This window comes from Myripristis murdjan, chromosome 1 (genome assembly GCF_902150065.1).
Source record: "Myripristis murdjan chromosome 1, fMyrMur1.1, whole genome shotgun sequence".
Classification (NCBI taxonomy): domain Eukaryota; kingdom Metazoa; phylum Chordata; class Actinopteri; order Holocentriformes; family Holocentridae; genus Myripristis; species Myripristis murdjan.
Window position 1 is genome coordinate 8786199 of NC_043980.1, and position 24298 is coordinate 8810496.

General features: G+C 41.0%; 1 protein-coding gene across 1 annotated transcript in view; it reads right to left on the bottom strand.

The window, feature by feature from the left end:
- The window catches only part of LOC115359916 (voltage-dependent T-type calcium channel subunit alpha-1I-like), a 222209-nt gene extending 198174 nt beyond the window's left edge, over positions 1-24035 (bottom strand). Inside the window, exon 1 of the mRNA XM_030052613.1 lies at positions 24007-24035. Within this exon, the coding sequence (XP_029908473.1) occupies positions 24007-24020 (14 nt within the window). The 5' untranslated portion in view covers positions 24021-24035. The remainder of the gene's footprint in view (positions 1-24006) is intronic.
- Positions 24036-24298: the final 263 nt, after the last annotated feature.

A 24298-nucleotide genomic window follows, 5' to 3' on the forward strand; every position in this document is an offset into this window, starting at 1 on the left:
AAGTTAAGTGTGTGTAACATACAGGATCTTGCATTGACAAAACAGATAGCAGCAGACACACACACACACACTCTCAGCCTCCATCTACCCCTCTTCCTCACTCACTCACCAACTTATTATCATATCAAATTCATAGTTCACCCTTTGAACTGTGATTAGCACCTTGAATTTTCCCCTGGTAGCTTCAGAGTTCTCCATCATATACAGAAATCTCACATTCATATTCTGCATCTGCTTACTCGCCATTTTTATAGCTGCAGCATCACATCAGAAAACAAAAAGAAAAAAAATCATTCTTGTGCATCATTTTATACACATTTCCATTTTGGTGCGGCATAACAGATCTGTCATCTTTAGAAACTTTGGGATCTGGATGAGAATGATTTTTTTTTTTTTTTTTTTTTTTTTTGGTGCCTTTGAACAAAGCTTTGCCACACATTGCACATGCGTTTGTAATGATGGACCCCCTCGGTGGAGCCAGCAGAGTTGAAGATATTAAAGTGGCACTAAAAAGCAATGCATTGTCATTTCCAATGATGTTTTACTGACAGAGTGAGCAGGAGGCAGGGCTGACACCAGCAGTGGTTTTGACATTGAAAAAGCGCAGTGGAAAGTAAAAGGGATAAAAAAAAAAGGGATAATAAAACAACCTCATAAGGTATTTAAAATTTGAGAACGAGGTCATGTGACATTGTTCTGACCAGAAGAAGCGCAACTATCAGCTTAGCAAAACCATTTCTGCCTAAATGAAGCCCAAGTCAGCGTGACTGAGTGTGTTTACACCTCTGCGGAAATCTCACAAGTGTTACCTTTATTATGATGCCAAGATTATTCATATAGACCTTGTAGGTGCAGATATATGCTCTATTCATTTTGGGAATATCATTTTTGAGGATGGACCTGAGCCCAAGGATTAAAAGGGTGAAGATCATGAGGATGCGCATAACTGAATTAAAAACTGAAAAAAAAAAAAAAAAAAAAGTCAGCTAAAATGTTAGAATTCAAACTCAAATTTCAAAAGGTGGAAAATGTTTTCTACTTTGAGTACAGTTTTCATTTTTAAGTTTTTTTTATTTTTTATTTTATTTTATTTTATTTTATTTAAATTTAACCTCTTCAACTCTTGGTTGCACCAGGGAATGAATTAGCCAAAAAAGAGAAATATTTTATATTCTTATCAAGACCCTTAAGTTTCATCCATAACAAATTATTAAAAGGTGTCCGCGACAGGTGTCCGAGACACCTGAAATATTTACAGTTGATGTAAGGCTGCAGCCATATAAATGGATTTGAATATTTCAGTCAATATATATATATATATATATATGTGCTATAGGTTCAATGAATCAATTAGATTGTGTGACATAATTGGGGATTCTCACTTTCAAGCTCTTCAGAAAAAAGTTGAGGTCAACAAAACTTTACATTCACCAAAGTGATTTTAATTGCCTCAGCCTAATCTAAACCTGAACCTGAGCTGCTTTAATGCAGTCATATTCATTCCTTCTCCTCCTCTTTTCCTCACTACCTCATTTTCTCCCTCCATCTATCCTCCCGTTCCTTCTCTTTGCCTTTTCTCCCTCATCTCCCTGTTGTCTCTTTTTTTCCTCTCTTTCCTGTGCCGCTCCTTCACACCCTCTGGACATCCTGTTTGCATTCACTCATCTCACTACAGCATCCTCTGTCAACACTCCTCCTCCTCTTCCCTCTCGTTATTGATCTCCCTGTGTGGATTTTTTTGTTTCTCCAACATCTAGCTCTGCATGTGGAGGTTAATTAGGAGGTCAGTTTATTTATGATCACTGTCTCTCCTGAGTTGCTAACAAGATAGCACATTAAAATTCATGATATTAATAGGATAGGAGGTAAAACTCATGACATGGGTACTAAGTGTTTTTTTCTGTAGGGACAAGGATCCTAAATTGAGGCTCATCTCAGTTGTTGTGGCAGAGGAATAGCACACAAACATGTAATTGCAACGAGACACACATAGATTAACGCGTGCCAATCAGCGGCTCCCATGGGAACGGCGCACAGATTACAATCACTGGTGACAAGTGTTACTATCAGAGTGATGACAGTCAATTACCGAGCCCAGGGGACTGGCTTTGTTTGAGTCTGGCTCTCTATTCCCCTTTCTTTATGTCTGTAAGGCTATACTGTACACAACCGCTGTCCTACCTAAATATATCTGGCAGAGTTTTTTCCGTCTGGTTGCCTCCGCCAGGGGAAGTGAAACTCTCTGGCAGGGGTCATGTGATTGCCCCTGTCCATCCACCTGTTCATCTGTTCATCCGTTTGTTAATCCGTCAGCAGGATAACTCAACAAGTACCACATGGATTTCCACAATGCGTGATTGTAAGGTTAATCATGGGCCAGTGATTGACTTTTTGGCCTAATTTGCCACTTATCACAACAGGCTAAGTGCATCCATGTAATGCCACAAAACTCAGCGGCGAGGTCGGTCATGGGTCAAGGCAGCACTGACCAACTTTCCTTAATAATTGGCTGAAAGTAGTGTGTCCTGTGCCTGCAGTATCACAGAAAAGGGGGTAGAGGTAACCATAAACAGGGCCATAGTTTCCAAAAACATACACATAAAGCTGCGGTCACTCAAGGATAAATAACATATTTTGCCAAGATTTCAGTTCATTTCAATAAGATCGCCCCAAGCAGTGAAGCCGGGGGTTGTTTGCAGCAGACAGTGATATGAATTCATACTGCAGCTTCACCTAGAGTTCAAATTTGGTGAACTTTGACTGGCGGATTCGTGCCTGTGACTAATAGGGCTCTGTTAGGGCTCTGAGGTGCAGAGGGAATCAAACTTGAAAGAGGCTGCAGATGATAAACGCCAAAGATAATTAGTTTTCTTCTCCGTATTCTCAAATAGTCATCACAGAAAAAGCAGCAAGAACAAAAGTCGCTTTTCTGTGTGTGTGCGTGCGTGTGTGTGTGTGTGTGTGTGTGTGTGTGTGTGTGTGTTGGTGTGGGAAAGGGAAGGAGGGATAAGGGGCAACCTCTGTTACCACGTACTTCACACGGGCACATGAATTAATCTCCTACCGAGTGTGTTATTGTTCTCACTTGTGTCCTTCAAAATTAATAGAATCTGCTGTTCTGTTTTTTACTTTCTGTGTATAATAACTGAAGCAATCATCAATTCATCAGTTTATGCATTTAAAATCAGAATAGTTGGAAGCCTCACATTTCACTGCATGCTTGCTGCACTGTTGCTTCACCACTGAGACTGTTTGTAAAATTTCAATTGTGTTGTCCACATAATTTGAATTTCACACAATTCCCTAAGAGCAAATCCTGTCTATTATTACATTCATGGGAAATGTATTAGGTCAAAAGCATCATAATGCTATTAACTGTCAATAGACATTATTACCAGAAATTATTTAAGGCCTCTTGGTGGAGTGTTAGATACAGAATGGGTGTGGTTTTATGGCTACCATCTTCTATCTATCTATCTATCTATCTATCTATCTATCTATCTATCTGTCTGTCTTGCAGTGGCATGAGAAGTTCAGTGAAAGTGTCTCAAAGTTTCTCAAAACGAAAGTTTGGTTCTCTGAGGACAGATTTAAGACAACACACACACACACACACACACACACACACACGCACACACACACATAAACGCCTGACAGAGCTCATAACTCCAGTCCAGCAGGAGGTCAGACCACCCGACTCCTACATCGCCATGGCTACGCCGACGGCTGGGACGTGCAACACCGATGGATGAACAGAGTGAAATAAGGGAGGAGGAAGAGAGTGAAGGGGAAGGATAGAGAGGAGGAAAACAACAAAGGTGATGCTAATGACACACACACACACACACACACACACACACACATCCATCCACATCCAGAGACTTGCTGTGCTAATTGCTGGGTCTCTGTTTCTGTGAAGGCTGCTGCTCACCTTGGCCGACCCCGTACCTGTTCACACACACACACACACACACACACACACACACACACACACACACACACACACACACACTTAGGTACATACACCACCTAACTATCTCTCTACAGGAGCCAACGTGTTATTTCAGCGCCAACAGGCTCAGTGGGCGATGCCAAGATGACAGTAATATTTATTGGCAGTTACCAGCATGAGGGAAGAGCAGCAATAAGTGGCACTGGCAGCAGGGGGCAGTCTGGAGCACAGGAGTAAATACAAAGAGGATAGGCGAGACAAGCATTGTGTGTGATATGTGCAAAATATTCGGTGGTGTTCCAGCTTAATCATTATTATGTTATGTTATGTTATGTTATGTTCCATTTTACATTGGCACTTGTATTCCTGTTGCACTGTGTAGGTCTGAAAATGATTTGGGATTATTCTTTCTTTGTGGGAGCCTATTATGTCACTGTGTCAGCCTGTTGTCATGAAATCTGGCGACAACATTCATGTCGCATAAAGGATGGAACCTGTCAATTTTGGTAACCTTATGACCTTTCATCTGGCAGCACCTACAGACCATATGGAGCATCTGAATTGGAAATAATGCGCTCATTAATCAGGTGGTGTTCAAATTATCAGCACAGCACAAACAGTAATGCACACAACCGTGCAGAAACCCTGATCTTCTACTTGTCCATCATAGTGAAAGAGGAAATCAGAGGAGTTTGAGTAGAACTGGTAAATACACGAAACACTATTTTTTAATTTCAGAGTAAAGTTTAGTGGACTAAATTATTAATTATTAAGTCTGTATAGTGTCAAGATAGATAGAATTATTCCACACTGTGTATTTTGCATGTGCTGTTACTGTGCTGTTTTTCTTTCTTTCTTTTTTCTTTTCTTTCTTTTTTTTTTTTTTTTGCTTTTTTCAAACAACACTGCACACCATTGCACAGCAGCTGCTCCACCTCCAGTTGTATTTTACATGCACTAATGTTAACCATCACAGCAAGAGAGGAACCCATCAGTTTCATGAGTTGCAGCCTGAGGAGTTCCCTAGGGCGCTATATTGGGCCCACTAAACAAAGCTCAATAATCCACTGACAAAATCCAGAGGGAATACACAAAATCCAGTCGAACCACATGGCAATCAATAACATACTCCTGTCACCACGGTGAACTATTGATGTCGCTATTGATCTATTGATTGGTCACCCTAACCAAAATTTTACAAGTGACATTCAACAGAATTGGCTGAGCCATACCACTGAGGTTTGGAGAATTGCATGGACATAAAGCAACAATAGGATGGAATTGATTACAGATAGATTCTGATGAGGTGTGAGAAATTTTAACTAATTAAGGGAGAGCATATGAGTGTAAACAAAGGTTTTTGTATTTTTTGCTTAACCCTATCCCACCCTGGGTCACGGGTGACAGAGGGGATGTAGGACCATCTAAGCTGCTGAACACACAGATGTGCATTAGGCACAGGGAAAGAGTAAGATAATTATTTTAGCTATAATTATTTAGGATGAGAACAAGACAGAGCTAAATATCAGTGATTAATTGTGTTTTTGACCCTTTGGTGACACTGTTTCCTTTGTCCATGCCAGTAAAGCTTTTTTCAATCTGCTTTGTTTTGCAGTTTAAAAAGTGGGGATAGAACTGTCAAATTAACTGTGACACAGTGGATTAGATCTCATAATTTGATTTGACAAACAATATGCGCTGAACGGTTCAATACAATCATGAAGCAACATCATAAATAAAGATCAATGGCAACAAATTAGGAGTGTGCATAATTATGTTCATTCCAGAGCCAAAAAAGCTTCACCACAATGGCACTGGCTCACCAGAAATGTAAGACAATTAAATACTTTGTGTGCGCTGAAAATATCATTTTGATTTGGAGATTGCGAAACTGGTGCAAACTACACCAGAATAACATGGCGCCAGTATCATTTTTTTTTTTTTTTGTCTTCTGCCCCATAACACGTATTATCACATTGTTGCATTGCAATATATTGAATTTAGCAATATCATCCCACCCCTATGTGATACAACAGTGTAATTACTGTAAAGAAATGCCGCGATGTTTATGACAATTAGTAGCCAACTTGTTGATAGCCTCTACTTCACACCAGTAGAGTTGTTAGTGTTTTTTCTCTCTTTTTTCCCCTATTGGCCTTTCATTCCTTCCATCATTTGCCACTGTAAGAAATCTGAGTTCAGATCGTGCTAGAATAATCGTGCCATCTTCTAGTTTTGTGCCATAAAGTAAACAGTAACACTTTACAATAAGAGTATAACAATTAATGTTAGTTAACGTTAGTTAATACCGTAATTAACTGTTAGTTAATGATTATTATGGCATTTACTAATGTTAATAATATCTACAATAACCCTTAAATAACATATAAATTAATACCTTAGCATGAACAGCATTAGTACATGATTCTTAGACACATTAGTTAACGGTTAGTTAACTGTTACTTAATGTTCATTAACTGTTACTTAATGTTTATTACAGCATTAACTAACGCTAATTGTTGTGCTTTTATTGTAAAGTGTTACCAAGCAAACTCTATTCCTGCTGATTTCCGACCAAATCCAACCTGGTGCCACAAAGAGTAAAATGCATTGTGGAAGGTGGAAGAGGCTGCCAGGTAACCTGATGATGGTCTCATCTGTTTACACTCATTTTACTAATGTCACAACATTAATGTGATAATGAGTCATAAAAAATATTTAAATGTAATGTTAAAATTCTACACCCAGCACCGTTAATTTGAATTAAATTAGACGGACAGAGAGGTGATATTAGGTTAATGCCTTAAAAATGATTTGCTCTCATATATCTCTCCCCCTCTCTCTCTCTTTCTCTCTCTGTGTCTGGCCTTTCTACACTTCTACAGACGTTATCTTCCACTCACACCAATGAGAGTCATCAAATTAAAGTAAAAAGTGCCTGTGCTCTGTTCCAGGGGCCCTCAGACATTTTGTTAAGCTATTTCATTTGTCAGTGCCACTGCCAGCACCGGCTCTAACTGCTGTAAGAAGTGAGACTCATCAATGTAACAGAATGTTAAACGGCCAAAAGGTTGACCATTAAAATGAAATGTGGCCGCCGCCGAGGAACAAACTGTCCATTCAGTGAAACGGGATGTGCCGATGCAAAGATAAAGGACGGTGTCGAGTCTGCAAATATACACTGTTTGAAGGGTTTCGTTCCAAAACAATGCAATTCCATTTTGGAAGACTGTAAATTCAGCATTTTGAACAGCGGCATTGCTCAGAACTCAACAACGTGGCTGAGATACAAGCACAGGTCTTAAGATGACTCATAACTTGCGCTTATATTTTCATACCAGCGACAATTTCACAAGAGCAGGTGTTTACTTTTTTTTTTTCTTTTACAGGAGGAGTTCAATTCTTCTTCTTCTTTTACTGGGAGAGACATGTTTCACATCAGAAGATTAAGGTGCGTAGTAACGTCGGACACCAACGGCCAAATGTGTTTGCAAAGACTGAAAACTTGCAGCTATTACTTTGACCTTTCCTCACCACTAGATTCAGTTTTGTGTTGACTGCATAAAATACTGACATTTCATAGTGTGAACACGTCTTCCAGCTCTGAGGAAATAGGGGCTGTGGCAGTGCAATGCATTCCTCACTTCGCAGGGATGCCTTTGAAATATCATTTTACAATAAATACTCTGGTTTAGACTTTCTGCACCTTGGGTAAAGCTTAAGGCCATACATTGTTGAGGATTAAGGTTACACATTGGCTGTAATTAAATCTCCAACTCTGCCGTTCCCATGAGAAGTTTAATCATTACAAATGCATGCTGCACACTCGAGCTTTGTTCAAACCCTCCGAACTTTAATTAAATTTTAGATACGTGTATAAAATGATGCCAGAGACTTTCAGATATTTTCGATTTGATGTAAGACTGCATGCCATAAAAAAATCAACATCAGAAATGGCATCTTGGCTTTGAGTATCTCACTCAGTATACTGTGAGTGTACTGTAGCTTCAAAGACGTGTTGCAACCAGAAGATACTGAATGCTGAATTTGTTGAAGTCGCCTAAGAGAAAAAGGTATTTAAGTTCAGGGGTTTAATACAGTCCATGCACTGTGGGTCTGATTTTACCTTCCAGCCTCTGTGATTGACAAACTCCACAATTCGTGTGCCACTTTTGTTATTATAATGTGCCATTACTCTAATGAATCACCCACTTTTGAAAGCCCCAGGAATATTATTTGCCGTAGTGAATTCAGCAGCTAAAGTCAATTAGATTTGTGTCAATTAGTGTAATTCCAGGGTATCACGTTGAGTAATCACTGGGTTTTGGATTGTGGGTAATCCAGGCCCATTAGAAGGGGAAATGAGTGCAGACAAACAAAATGTCACCCAAATTTACACTGTCTGAAGACAGCGACTCTGTGGTCCAAACACATAATGACTGGCCTTTCTCCCAGAACACAGCCAGCGGCTACTGACACTCAGAAACACACACACACACACACACACACACACACACACAGAAAGTGAGAGAGAGAGGAGGGCAATAAATGATGCAATGAACGGTAGAAATTCACATCCTTTTCGATTTAACCTTGTAAAACATTACTGCACGGCTGGGCAAATATCTTACATCAAATTCCTCCTTTATAATTACTACATTCATGCCACGAATTAAAACATAACCATTAAGGAGAAAGCAGAATGTTTTTTCCTTTGAAAACGACTGCAATTCTAATTCAAAAAGGAAAGTAGATTCTTAGTATTAGATGGTTCTAGCTGCAGTTCGCCTGTTCTAGAAAGAAACCGAGGATTTTGATATTGTACATTCAGAGTACTTTTAGGGTGTCTGTCATTTTGGTGTATATATTGAGGACTGTCCTGCAGATCAGTTTGGATATTTATTTTGTTGTGTGAAAACTTTGAAGCTCAGTATCTCAAAGCCACTAAGATGGCAGCTAAAATCTCATGATTCCAACATCGCCATGTGTTTCCACGCAAGAATAAACTGGGCGGGCAGGAATACAGAAACTTTCAGACATCTGTGACTCTGTGCTTCTTTTAGATAGTTTAGTGCTGCCTCACAAGTCAACTGTTTAAGACATCAGTCACACACACGCACGCACACACACACACACACACACACACACACACACACACACACACACACAGCAAACAGCAGGCTTCCTTCTAAACGGCCAAGTGTTTTTGGTGTTTTTGTTCCTCTGTTCTCAGTTTTGCGTTGGCAGGGAGTGGTGCTGCCTGGTTTTGATGACTGCTGTCACTGGCAATCGCTTCCAACACACACACACACACACGCACACACACGCATGAACACTTATGCAAGCACAGATGAGCACACATTCAAGCACGCACACATACACTCACATATATTCTATCTCACCCAGGTTACACACACACACACAAACACACACACACACACACACACACACACACACATACATGCACACATGCATACAGGCACACAGATCCACATTCTTGCTCTCTTTCACACAAGCTTATCCATTTGAGGAGAGTAACAAGGACACACACACACACACACACACACACACACACACACACACAGAGAGGTGAATGTAAGTAAACATAAGCACTGAACAAAATATTAGCTGTTGGTAAATAATTATGTATGTTCTTCTACACACACACACGCACACACACATGCATGAACACTTATGCAAGCACAGATGAGCACACACATACACACACACACACATGCACACATGCATACAGGCACACAGATCCACACTCTTGCTCTCTTTCACACAAGCTTATCCATTTGAGGAGAGTAACAAGGACACACACACACGCACGCACACACACACACACACACACACACACACACACACACACACACACACACACGCGCACGCGCGCACACACACACACGAAGGTGATTGTAAGTAAACATAAACATGCACTGAACAAAATATTGGCTGTTGGTAAATAATTATGTATATTACTCTCCACACACACACACACACACACACACACCATCAGTGGGATTTCCTTTCGCCTGCCTATTCCCTATCTGCGTCACACAGCTCTGTCACCATGTGGCACCCAACATTTCCGAGGGAGGAGGGGCAGCAGAGGAGGAGAGAAGGGAGTCGACATGAAAACAATGGATGAGGGGGAGATTATGGTACATATTTTCAATTAAAGGCGTATTAAAATATCAGCAGAACCGGAGGGAATTCCAACATCGATATAACTTGTCATCTACAAAAGTCCCTGGCACAAAGAGCCAGAAATCTTGGCACTGGTGAAGTAATCACTGAGTCACTGGTATTCATCAAGAACCCTGTCAACCCCCGGATAAATACCACGGTCAGTTTGTGATTTGAGGCAGAAAAAAAGACAGAGTTATAGTATATCCACCTTTACCCCTTGAAATCCGAGTTCCCCTTAAATTTCCACCTAAGTAGCCTCAAAGTAAGAAAAAAAAAATCAATATTGTTTGACAACATCAGAGCCATATTGTACATACTTAGCCCTCATTGTCTTTAGTGTATATATTTGGTATATTTAGTCTCTATTGTATATACTTTTAATTTTAATGGTAATTTTTTTTTATTATTTATTTTTAAAATTTAATTTAATTTAATTTAATTTAATTTAATTTAATTTAATTTTATTTTATTTTTTATTTTTATTTTTATTTTTATTTATGTTTTTATTGATGATGCTGCTGTAACATGTGAATTTCCCAGTTTGGGATCAATAAAGTATACCTATCTATCTATCTATCTATCTATCTATCTATCCTTCAGTGAAGCTACATCACACATACACAGAGTGAAATATTCAAACACAAGATATCACTGACTGTGTTTACAGGGTCTTTAGTATCCCGGTTTTGATTGGGTTTTGGTTTGATTGGGTTCCCGTATCCCGTTTTTGTGTTTGTGCATGTAAACACCATATCCCAAAGTCAGAAACCGGCTTATGCCCTTTTCCCAGTTTCAAGAAATGACAAATCTCACAGAAATGCCGACCTATTCAAGTCTGTTGCGGGCAAGCTACGTGACGCTGGTTTTCCACCTCGCACCGTTAAACAAGTTAGGTCGCGGTGGAAGTACTGAAGAAGCACTGCTGAGTATTTCCTAACGCTAAGCCCGCTAGAAGCCACAGAGGTCTCATATTGGTCTTACTTCTAAATATAAATATATCACACTCAGGGGCGCCGCCAGGGATTTTGGGCCCCATGAAAAGAAATCTTATTGGGCCCTTGTATAGCCAGCCAATAGGCAAACCTTTTTATTTCAGGCCTTTCGGGTAATCAGTCCCACTTTTCCCCCCACTACGACGCCCCTGATCACACTTCCCGCTCAATCTGTTATACATAAAAGACATAAAAGACGTAAAACACACCTGGGAAGAGAGGATGCAGTGATCAGAAAACGGGTTACTGGTATTTATCATGTATGCAGGGATATGAATAACCGGGTTTCTCTGTGTTCCATGTAAACATCATATCCCGGATATGCTCAAAGCTGGGATAAGCCTCAAAACCGCGATACTAAAGACGTTGTAAACACAGTCACTGTTTCATGGCTGCCGTATTACATCATATAGAAAAACATCTACATTTCTTGTGCACCATTTTATACACATTTCACTGTAATTCAGCAACACGTGTTTGGGATCTTTGGAAACCTCGGGATCCCCACTAGAATTTAAAAGAAAGCTCTGTGGATTTGAACAAAGCTTGGTTGTGCGGTAGGCATTGGTAATGACAAAGGCAGAATTGAGTTATTATTTAAAAAACAAACAAACAAACAAACAAACAAAAAAAACAGGTTTAAACATATAAATTGCTGTTTATGTTAAAATTGTACTATGTGTAAACTACCTTAGAGATGCTGTTTCTGTTTATGCACGGCGATGACATCACTGACATCGCTATTGACTTGCATTGACTGAAAGATCTGCGGTGACAAAAAGGCGGTAGGTACTTGCATCGATTCGCATCAATCAGTCGCGTGTGAGGGGGAAAGAAAAGATGAGGTGTGAAAAATGAAAGTGGCGGAATTAAGACTGAATAAATGCAGGGATAGAGGAAGATGTAGAAGAAGAGGATTCTAGCATTCTGCCAGTTTGACAGGTGGGTACAATGACATTAGCATAGTGATTAACAGCCACATTAGCATAATGATTAACATTCCCATTAGCATAAGAACCGGGGCTGGGAGGGCATGGGAGCGAGCCAAAGAAACACACAGCAACGCAGCAGGAAAAAGAGGGGAAGCTGAGGAGGAACTGGAAAGGAAAAGACACACAAAAAGGAAACAAAAGAGTAGGAAGCAGCGTTGCTTTTGTTTTTCTTTTTGCCGTGTTTCAGTCACTGCCTTTCTCGCTCTGCTGTGCACACACACCCTCCCTGCTGGTTATTCCCCTTGCAGCAGCCATCAATGGCTTCAGCATCATTCACTCCAACACGTCTTCATATAGAAATCTTTCATCCATACGATGGCAGACAGGAGAGTCTCGCCGTGAGAGACCAGCTGACAGGCTGATTCCCCGCGGCGTTCACAGCCACAACCACCGTCCTGCTTCTATAGGTAGAAGCACGCATGGAGGGACGGCTGCAAAGTGTCAGCCACACTGCAAACACACTGCAGTGAATGGAAATCAGACCGTATGTAAGAGCCATATGTAAGAGCCATTCGATAAGATGAAAAATTAAGAGTATAGTCATCTGCAATGCTTTCATGCACTGTTTACCTTTGGAAAACTAAATGAAATCCCCATTATTTAGTTCAAAAACCTTTGAAAAAAAAAAAAAATGCTGCAAATATTATTTTTTAAGGGCAAGTGATCACTCAATATGTGATACTTGGCAATGAGAAAATACACAGGGATAAAAATAAAAAAAAAAAAAAAAAGAAAAAAAGAGTTTTTTTTTTTTTTTTTTTAAGGGAGTTGCTCCTTGTCTGATGTGAGGGTCTAAGGCCAGAGGATGTTGTGCTGCTATAAATCCCCTTGAGGCAAATTTGTAATTTGTGATATTCGGCTAACAGATAAAGTTGACTTGATTTGACTTGAAAGACACATGTAGTCCGTCTCAGGAGTTTTAAAACTTCTCATGTGTCAGACCAAGTTCATTTTAATTAAACCACAAACCACAAGTTGAAGTGACTGTGCTTTAGGGACTGCTAAAAGATATTTTGGCTTAAACTGTTTAAATGTCATATCAAACACTGACAAACAGATCCAAAGGGGAAAGACTAAAACTTAGAATAATCACAATGGATCCATACTTTCTAGTAAATTAAACTGCAGTTAAATTAAACTATTCATCATTTTGCTGAGGCCCCCTTGGAAGCTCCTCAAGGACCTCTGGGGGTCCCGGGACCCCACTTTGATGACATGTATTTGTAAGCACTGTGATTATAACACTGTAAGTTATATTACACCGTTGCAGAAATGTCAACCAAACAAATGCATGTGTTTATCGCATCAAGCAATTAAATTAATTCTGTTGAGCAGACTTTGCTAACAAGATGCTCCAGATTTTACATTGCAATCCTATCAGTCGTCTTATTACATCAACCAAAAGGTATTTAATTTGTGTTTTTTTAAGTCTATCCGTCTCAATCTGCATCCATCTCTGTATCATTTTAAATATTAAAGCTGATGATAAGCAATGTGTGACAAGCCAGCACTTCAAAAAATATAAATTTCCAAAACTTGCTCACCCCCACCATCTTTCCCTTCCTTATTAATTAACACAGCAATCTTGATGTAATGTATGCATGTCACATTTGAGTCCAATAAATTTAATTAGGGAGGCCTCGCCCAAATGGCCCATTATGGCCGTCAGATGTCGTTAAGTCGCTGCTGATCGTCCAACCAATCGGCAGCCTAACAGAGTGCCTGCTGACCGGGGAGCTTAATGAGGAAATGCTCGTTAGATGTATCTCTCCAAGAGGAACAGATGGGTATAAGGACCAAGCAGTCAAAACAGATCTGAACATATACAAGGGAAAAAAAATATATATCCAACAGGTTTTTTGTGTTTGTTTTAAGGGGGCGCAAAGATGTTCCTTAATAATGAGGACGTTTCCAGTTAAGGCGCAGACTTTGTGAGCATTTCATTACATACGAAATGTGGGTTCATGTGTGTGTGTGTGTGTGTGTGTCAGCGTATCCGTGTTTGTGTGTGTAATAATGCCAGCGGCTGCCGAGGGCCGCATGTGTTGGTCCAGAGGAGATTGAAAGTGAATTGGAAGCTATTCATCTGCCCTTTGCCATCAGATTTGGTTTGGAGCAGGATATATATTCACTCTACATGCTCTGATTCTCTCTGCATGACCTGCTCTCTCTCTCTCTCTCTCTCTCTCTCTCTCTCTTTCTCTTTGTGTTTCCTCCTCAGCCCCCCTTCTCCCTTCTATTCCTTTCTTCTTTCCAATCCACAGGTGCAGGTTTAAAAGTGGAGAACGGCGTTTTGGATCTACAGTCAGTCTTTGTGACAGCCTCCATTATTCCGTTCCCCCACGCTGCTCTGGATATTCCTCCTCTAACGCGCACGAACTCGGCCGCGTCCGCGTCTGAGCGCCGTTTCACATGATATTCACTGCAGCATCAGTGCAAACACACTTGACGTGGATACAATCACAGGGCTCCCTGATGGAAATGGCTTTCTTGAACAATGCAGCGACCAGGAACCGCAGACCGTGGCGTGTTTTTTCTCGCAGTCTCATTTGCACTATTCAGTCTATTCTGGGTGTGAAATGTATAATGTGGAGCTTTCCTGACTCTACTTGACTTCTTGATGTGTCTGCGGGTTGAGAAACTAGGAAACTTGGTTTGACATATGTGTCTTAGTAAGCTTTAGCTATTTTTTTGTCTCAACCAGAGGCTCTTTTCACTTTTTTTTGCTGCTTTAAAGTGCTCTCCATTACTTAATTTAACAACCACTTTCAACATAGTACGGCATAATTGATTGCCCTTGGCTAGTAACACTGTTTAGATTCGAGAAGATAATGCTCATGTTGCAGCAAAGTGGACAGATTCATACAATACTGCTGGAAACTCTGGTTGCAGGAAGCAATTTGGGCTTTTTAACTCAGAAAACGATTTTATTAGAGCTGCTTTTCTCTTGGCCCACCCATCCAGCAAACAGGAGTTTAATGAAAAAAAAAAAACAAAACAAAACAAAAAACAGCACCCTAAAACACACAAACACTGTGGAGATAAACAGCTATTGGTGATGCACCTTGAACTTACAGGTTCATTTTGTAGTGCAGCGGTGTATTTTTGTTGTTGTCATTGCCAAATGAAGATGACTTGACTTTCCAGCAGAGCAAGAGTGGAAAATTGGTGGCGGAGGATTTTCAAATATCGAAAACACCAACCGTAAAGGTCAGGTTTTTGGTGTCAGTCCCTGAGAATCTCTCCTCTCAATAGACCATGATGCAATGCAGCAACAAGACATATTTTGAGAAAGGGTATGACTTTTTTATCGTCTAGTAAAAAATCGGTTGCCCTGTCCACCTGCAGTTGAGTTGAGTGCAACGTGTTAAAATATAGCTAAAATGCATTCTGGGAAACACACAAAAACAGTGAAGTAGAAGCAGACACGGCAGTTTGAAGGAAAGTGGACGCACCAAACGTTTGTGCCCTTAAATTGCCTAAAGGTGCTTTCCAATGAAACCAAACAAATACAGGCTATTTAGGTCGACTCATTTTATTTTGACAACCTGAAAGGACGGAGGCTGAGGAGCAATGCCACTACCAATACTCGTAACGTGGACATTTTCTCGAGCTTATTATTATTATTGTTCAGTAAACAGCTCAAGTTGGCACGGTGATGCCTGAAAGTGCAGCTTTTAGCAGCCCGACTCAAAACTCAGAAGAGAGCATGCAAAATGAAAAAAAAGATGAGGTGAAGTGGAGAGGACTGCTGCAAAATGGGTGTCTAGACTCCAACACCTGAACTGACACAGATGCCCTCACTTGTTTAGATTCTCAAAAGCATTGGCTGTGTTAGAGTCCGACACGGCCTTGTAACCGTGACGACGGTCCTAAAAGTCTGAATTCAGAAAGTCATGGAGCAAATTCCTTAGCTGCAGCTGCCATATCACGGACGATCGAGCAGTCGAAGGAGCCAATAAACAGCTGAATCAACAAGTGCATAAGGGATTAAATGCAAACCAGAGAAATTTAATGCAGAAAACTGATCAAACTGATGTTTATTTGGTTTGATCCTATCATTTTTTTACCCTCCCGTTTCACCATTCCCTATTCCTTTTTTTTTCCTTCCTACTTTTTGTCTTTTTGGAAATCACTTTTGCAGATGTGTTGCTTTAATTTAATTTAATTTATTTTTTGTAGTTTGTGATTGTCTTTGTTGTTGGCTATTGGAAGTGTACCGTTTTTTTTGTTTTTTTTTTATTTAAATTAATGATTGTTTAAAAACTAAACTCCATACATGTATTGTGATATACATTACAGTTGTCCCTCGCTATAACGCGGTTCACCTTTCGCGGCCTCGCAGTTTCGCGGATTTTTTTAGTGCAATTTTGCATGTTTTTTTTTTTTTTTTTTTTTTTTTTTTACAGCGCATTGTGTTCTGCGTCCTGATTGGCTAAGGGACTGTAAACCGTTGTCAATTAATCTCCTCCATGCCGTGTCTCCTGTACAGTACAGAATGCGTTCATTCTATAATACTGGACTTATTTTTCTACGAAGGTTTGAACTTTGAGAGTTTAAACAAGAGAGAAAAGTGAGAAAATGTTAATGCCTGTCTGAGGAAAGTGTATAAAGTGTGTAGTGAGGGGTTTTACAGCCTTAAAACATCTATAATAATTGGAAAAAATAAAGCTGACTACTTCGCGGATTTCGCCTATTGCGGATTATTTTTAGAACGTAACTCCCGCGATAAACGAGGGACCACTGTATTCTCTTTCTTTCTCTCTTTCTTTCTTTCTTTCTTTCTCTCTTTCTGCATCACATCTGGTACAGGAGCAAGGAGAGGAGAAGAGTGAAACTAGAGCACAAAAAGGAGCAGGGGGAGAGGAAAATGAAGGAGATAAGAGAAGAAAGGACAAGAAATGGGATGATGGGAGAGTAGAAGAGTGATGCAGAAGAGACGTACGAGGAGGGAGCAACAGAGGAAAGTAGAAGAGAGAGAGAGAGCAGGAAAGGCGGAAAGTGTGAAGGAGAAGCGAGGCGAGGAGACCAGGGGAAACTCCTTCAGGCGGCGATTTCCACCACCAGGCCTCTGCTCGTCCAGCAGAAGCCCTGGCAGGCTGTTTTCTCTCGAGTGGAAGAACTGCGAAAAGGACATTTTGGATGTGTATTAATACGCCTGGGAGACGGAGAGAGACGGCAGATGAAGCAGATGAGTAACACGTAAACAGACAAGCCGCAGTAAGTGAGAAGAAAGTGACGCGTGAATCCGTGAATGAAAGACAGAGGAAGATAAATGGCAAAATTATGTCCGGCGGCAACTATGGAATAAGTGCGGAGCGACATAAGTTTGATCTGTCTATTACCGTGGAGGGCCAGGGGCGTTCTTCTCTGGCGTCGACTGCCAACTATCCCACTCTCCCTCTCTTTCTCTTTCTCTTTCTCTTTCTCTCCGCCTTTCACTGCCTCTGCGAAATGATTTAACGCAATGAAAACTACAAATGACTTACTGTCTAGGAGCAAGAGAGAGACAGAAGGAGACAGAGAGGGCTGAGCCAGCAACTAAACCAAAAGGCTCCTTAAATCCCGACAACTGGCAAACATGAATATCCTCTTTCCTTAAATCTCTTTGCCTACATTTTCTTCTTTTTTTCTTTCTCCCTCGCTCGCCCCACTCGATTTCTTTCTTCTCTCTTTCTGAGCAACTCTACAGTTTTAACCCTGTTGTCTCTGCGTATGCCAGCATTACCCTTGTTGTGACAAAATATTTCATTTCAAAGAGACGGCACCCTCCAGTTCCAGTTCCTCCTCTGTTTACCGCACTGGTTTTGAAAACTGAGCGGCGGTGGTGGCGGAGTGTGTGGGGTGCTCCGCGCTTATCCCATGTTTCCAAAAAGGTGGATAAATTTGAAAACTGTGGATTTGTCTCTTTTGATTTCCATGCTCACAGTACAACAGGCGTTCCTAGGTCGTCAAATAACGCAGCTCGGTCACGACCCTTTCGCTTTTGATGCCGACAGGATGAGATACTCGTGCTTTTTCACTTTTATCACGTGCCAGTGTCACATGGTTACGTTTAGGCAACAAAACCACATGGGTAAGGTTCGATTTAGGCAACAAAATGGATACTAGAAACTGGAGAGGTGACAGGGGAGTCAAATGTATGTCTCTGACAATAATGCATTTTTCTAGCGGTGACACAAGACGACACAAGATGACTTTTTAGGAGGAGTTCCTAACTTGCAGAGCTACTTTTAGCCTAAAGATGTTTTTTCTGAATACGGCCCCTGGTATTTTCAGCATGGACTTTTAACCACTGTCATTGCCTTCAAGGGCCAAACTCAGACAGGACAACCAGAGGCTAGTTAGTTTTCAACAAAAGGGAAACTGGACGTGGTCTTGCATGCCCCCCAATCCTTCCTGACTGCCTCCCTGTGTGGACTTTCTCGCTCTTTCACCACATCACCATTCCCTGCGTTTCATGCTGACGCTAGACGGTGCCTTGGGCTTCTAATGGGCGCCTTTTGCATTGGAATCAGACGGAAACGGGGTGTGACTGAGCTGCAGATGCCCTGGGAATGCACACTCTGTTTCCAAAACGTCAGTGTAAACCGTTTACCCTGAAAACCACAAGTCAAGGTCGTTAGGGCAGGTTGCTTGTAAACAGAAAACCAAGAAGCATGCCTTAGTGCAGGGCCGCCTTATCTGGGCACGCTCATACATATGCTCCTCTTATTTTGAAAGAGCTATAATATCCTCACTGTAATGACTATGAAATGTAAGTTTTGTGCAGCTAAAAAGTCTATAATCTAAGTTTTACAGCGATGTACAACACATTGCTACAAAGAATGATGCTATTAACGTCCTATAAAATATAATACATTTTAATGTGATACACTTTCACATAACATCAACATTGTTTTTGTCTCACAGCTGTCCATCCAGATTCATCTTTGGTGCTTCAAAGGAAAGGATCTAGGCATCTCTCCCTTAGCAGAGGCAGCGGTCGGCTACATGGCATGGCATTACTTTACAAATTATATAAGACACATGATGTTTCTCACCATTCGACAGCAGTGTGGGGCTTGTCGACAGCCATGCCACTAACCGTGTCCGGTATAGCGGTGTCAGTGGGACAGCTCTCCAACATGAGCGGGACACCGAAATCCCCGGAGACCCAAAAACTACACCAGAAGCTCCTCTGGCAATCTGCTGATACTGTGAGTCAAAACAATGCAATGGAACTGAAATTTATTCTGAATTTAAATATTTCACTTGTTCCTCTGTTATAATAGAGTGCTCCAAACAGCTAATTTAAAAATCAGAAATGCTCTGACATGCACAGTTGCACCATGTTTGTTAACAATTAGTTAATTTGAATGTTACAGTGATACCCAAATAAATAAAAGTCACTGTCTAGAAAGCGTTTGTGCCCCTTAATTATCTACAATTTTCAATGCAGTATTTATTTTTAATGCCTAATTCAACAAACCCCTTTCAAATAAATCTCTTTTCTCTCATCCGTCCTCCCTAGCAGCTCTACAAGCCAACACATCCGCCTCAAATGGGGTCGCAAAATTGTTTGACAGCAATAAACTGCTTGGCGTGTTTTTCTTGAGCAAACCAAGTTGGGGGTTATATGAGTGCACACACGCACACACACACACACACGCACACACGCACACATACACACACAAACTTGTACTCATGCACAGAAAGGACTTTGTCTAAAGATCAATCTTTGCTATCATTCAATCTGAACTCACAATGTGAGAAGTGGACTTGATCAATACAAGCTTTTCCATTTGAAGAGAGTAACAAGGACACGTGCACACACACACACACACACACACACACACGCGCGCGCACACGCACAAACACACACGCACACACTCAGCCATATTTCCTATTCAATGAAAGGGATGTGATTGAATGGTGAGCTTGTCAAGTGCAAACCAGCCCTTGTGTGAAAGACAGACATTTAAAGCACGACTGGTAACTAAGGCTGGGTAAAAAAAAACAAAAAAACAATGATGTTAAAAAAAAAAACAACAAAAAAAAACGTGACTGATCATGTGGCGAGAGCAAAGATAGGTCGTGTTGCACGCCCGGTTATGAGTGAGTGACACACACCGCACACGGGAACTGCACATTGTGTTGCTTTGGTGGTTAAAAGAGACTAATTATTAGCACTCTGGATTATTTAGATTTAACACAGGAGAAAAAAGTTGCCACCTAATGCAGCATACTAATTATCTGAAGTGTACTGAAATAATTATTGATATTAACTGATGTTAGTGGTGGCACAAGACGACACAAGATGATTTATTAGGAGTACCTCTTAAGTTACTAAGATGTTTTTTTCTGAATATTGCGGCTGGTATTTTCAGCACAGACTTTTAACCACTGTCATTGGCTTCAAGGGCCAAACTCCGACAGGACAACCAGAAGCTAGTTAGTTTTCAAGGGTGACATCTAAGCAATTTAATACTTAACACAAAGCACAAAGTATCTCTTCACATGAGGGTCCCCTCAGACATAATCTCTCCAAAAGGGGCTCTGCAGCTTATAATGAAACTCAACTCGGTGAAGGCAGCTGCTCAGCCAGATCGCATTCAAATGAAACGCTAGTTAATTAGTTGTATATGCACCACAGCTGTCAAAGTACAGTTCACGTGTTGTTACACAACCGGCGGTCTGGCTTTTCATGAAACAAGAGCTCAGTCTAGCAGAGAGAAAAGACTTCATTCGCCTATCAGGTTCTCAAGGTAACAGGAGACAGGACAGGAACACTTGTAACAGAACAAAACTCGGCGAGGAGAGAAAAGGGGGCCGATAAAGAGAGACAAACTCGGAGCCGCTGAATTTGAAAAGGAGAATCCAAACAGACAAGGCCAAGTGTTTTTCCTCTGAAGAAGGCTTTTCAGTTACAATAGATTGGATGGTTCTCCTATTAAACAACTTCTTCTCCTCTCTCTCTCTCTCTCTGTTTCTCTCTCTCTCACACACACACATGCCTGGTCCACAGCTGATGGCTTGTCTGGTTAATGGAAAGGCACGACAAAAAAAAAAAAAAAAATCCAAAAAACATCTCGTATTCTAGGAAGTAAAACTTTTCGTTCATCCCGGGGAGATAAAACTCCACTCTCATTCTCGCGCCAGGTCTATCACTCCCCCGTGCTCGCCCACCCATCCACCTTTCTGTCCCCGAAAATCACTTATTCCAGTTCACTTCATCCTTGGGAAGAAAGAACTTTGATATTCCTTATCTCGTAGGCACACACAAACACACACAGACACACACACACGCATGTCACGCAGTCGTAGCTGCACCACAATATGGTCGCATGCATGCACACACACAAACAAACGTTCAGAGGTAGGCACACACACACATACAAACAAACACACACCAATTTTTGTACCGTGGCTCTTCCTCCATTTCTCTGAGCTTAACGCGGAGCCTCATCTCTGCAAGACAAGGCGCTTTGTTCGGCTTTCTCTCTGTCTCTCATTCTTTCAATCTCTCTATCCCTCTCTCCCTCTGTTTGTGTTTCTCTCTATTCTTATTTTTCCCCGTGTCTCTTTCTCAATGCCTCTCTCCAGGTGGGGTTGTTGCAGCAAAAGCCAAGGTATGGTACTCAGTGATTGAAGCAAATAAAAGCCTGGGATATTAATTGAGGTTTTATTGTAGGCTATTTACTGTGTGATTCAGTGTATAGACATGTAGCTCTCTCACACATTTACAGTGCCTAATGTTTGCATGTAATGCGTGGCTGAGAGAGAGCAGTGGAAACAGCACATTTCAGCACCATGGACAGAGAACGGGGGTCTTATCATCATTAGTTATTTGTTTAGACCACAGAAATTTAAGAAATACTTTGAATAACGCGCTTCTTTCTAGGCGGTAACCAAGGGGTGTTCAAAACACAGGAAAACAAAAGGAATATGTGAATTTATAATAGTTTCACCATGCGAAGGCTGATTTCAGTTGTCAAGAACATTTATGAATTCATTTGTTAGACCTACCAGGAAAAAAAAACCAAAAACAAAAAAAAAGCACCAAGGCCACATTCACGGACATCATTTGTACAGGCTGTCGGGCTCTTATCTGAATCATCTGGGCGAGATGCTTCCATAACACACTGTCGAAAATCATCGCTCGCTGACACTCATATTCACCGACAGGGATATCATGGACCGATCAGAGGTCTATTTTTTCCTCGCAGACAAATAACCCTGAGTGAGTGCATGTTGTATGTGTAAACCTGATTCCAAGGTATGGCAGCTGCCATAACTTGCTATACCTAATTGACACTTATACCTCTCTCTCTCTCTCTCTCTCTCGCTCTCTCTGATTATCCTCTGTCCTCTGCATCTCTCTGTTTTGGTTTGTACCTGCCTCTCCCCTTCAGTATCAGTAGTGTTATTATGCACTGTGTATGGACAGCTTCTGTGTGTGTGAGAGAGAGAGAGGCAGAGAGAGAGCTTCCAGCATGCGTGGTAAAATTTGTGTGTGTGTGTATACATGTTCGTGTGTGTGTGTGTGTGTGTGTGTGTGTGTGTGTGCTGGCAACAGGAGATTCTCACAGCACAATACTCCAAGACAAATCAAAGGCAAAGACATGAACCCTGCAGATCTGAGATGACAGCTGTTTCATAGCCTAGAGTGAGCCAACATGTTTTACACTATAATCTCTTACATAAAGCTCTGACAACTAAACTGAATACGGGGCAAAGTTTGATTTTGTTCTGATCTCGGTCCTGTTGCAGCTCAAAAAGGATTCAGGTTCTCACCAATGATTCTGCCAAGATCAATGCAGCTTTTCAAACCACCCAAAAAGCTCAAAATCTACCTCAGGCTCAAAGGCGTAAAGATTCAAAGTAAACAGAGTGTTACTCCTCTATATGGAAATGGCATTGTTGATGCTAAAACATGCATTAACATATAAACAAGCTGATTTCCAAAATGATATACATCCATTTTGGATCTACATCAAAGCTCATCATTCAGTATATCTATAATATACAAGATGAAGTCTTTAAGATCCTTTGCATTTTGTCATTGAGCAACATAACTGTTACTTATTATCTCTTACATGCAGCAGTATTTGCTTTACATTGTTCCACGAAACACTTTGTCCAAGTCAAAGTTCAAATCATGAATGTCTCATTTTGGAACAAAACCATTCATCCAAGAACCAAACAGACACCAACCTGCCAAACAGCAGCTCTGTTTGGTAAAGTTTGGCACATTCCTTTTAGATCTGACTCGTTTTTTTTTTTTTTTCTTTCTTTTTCATACAACCATTCAAAAGTGCAGAAAAAAACAAATACTTTTACAAATCTGGATGCTTATTAAGAAATCTATACACCCAGAATCATAAATTACATCTTGAATTACAAATCAATTAATAAATAAAAGTAATTTGACCAATGTAATGTGTGTGTGCATCGAGTGTAAATTCAAGGGTATATTTTACAAATCCAAAGGTATGAATTTGTAATCCAGGGGTTTGCACGTGGATTTATTGCTATGTGACCTGTTATTTCAGCCTTGTGCAGGGATTTAGAGGAGAGGGCCATTGGGCTACGTAACAGAGGCAACAAACCCAAAACTCCATGAAACGCCGAACCACTCGGCTGCTAATGTTTATCAGGGCAGCAATCCAGACTACAGATAAGATAACGGAGAATATTCCAAGATTAAACAATAGTAGATTAAAAAATTAATTAAAGATTATGTGATGAACTGAGAGTCTACCCCTTTATTCAGTCAGGTCACATCACGGTCAGCTCAAACTCTTGGAGTAAACAAATTACATGAAGACACACACACACACACACACACACTCTCTCTCACACACACACTCAGACCGCACCGTAGTGTAAAGGATATGGGCTGGTGACCATGCGTATGCACCAGCTGCGAGGGAAGGTCGTCTGCTTGAGGCAGAAGAAGACCACCGGCACCAGCTCAGGGTAGGGCACCACCAACACACTAGTATCACTGCTTGCATCATCATCATCATCATCATCATCATCTTCACCTTCATCGTCCCCCTCACAGCATTCCTCCACCACCTCCTCCTCCTCTTCCTCCTTGACCCTGTCCTCCTGGATCGCTCCATCCTCCTCCTCCTCCTCTACCTCCTCTTTCTCCTCCTCCTTTTCCTCGGGAGAAGGGGAGT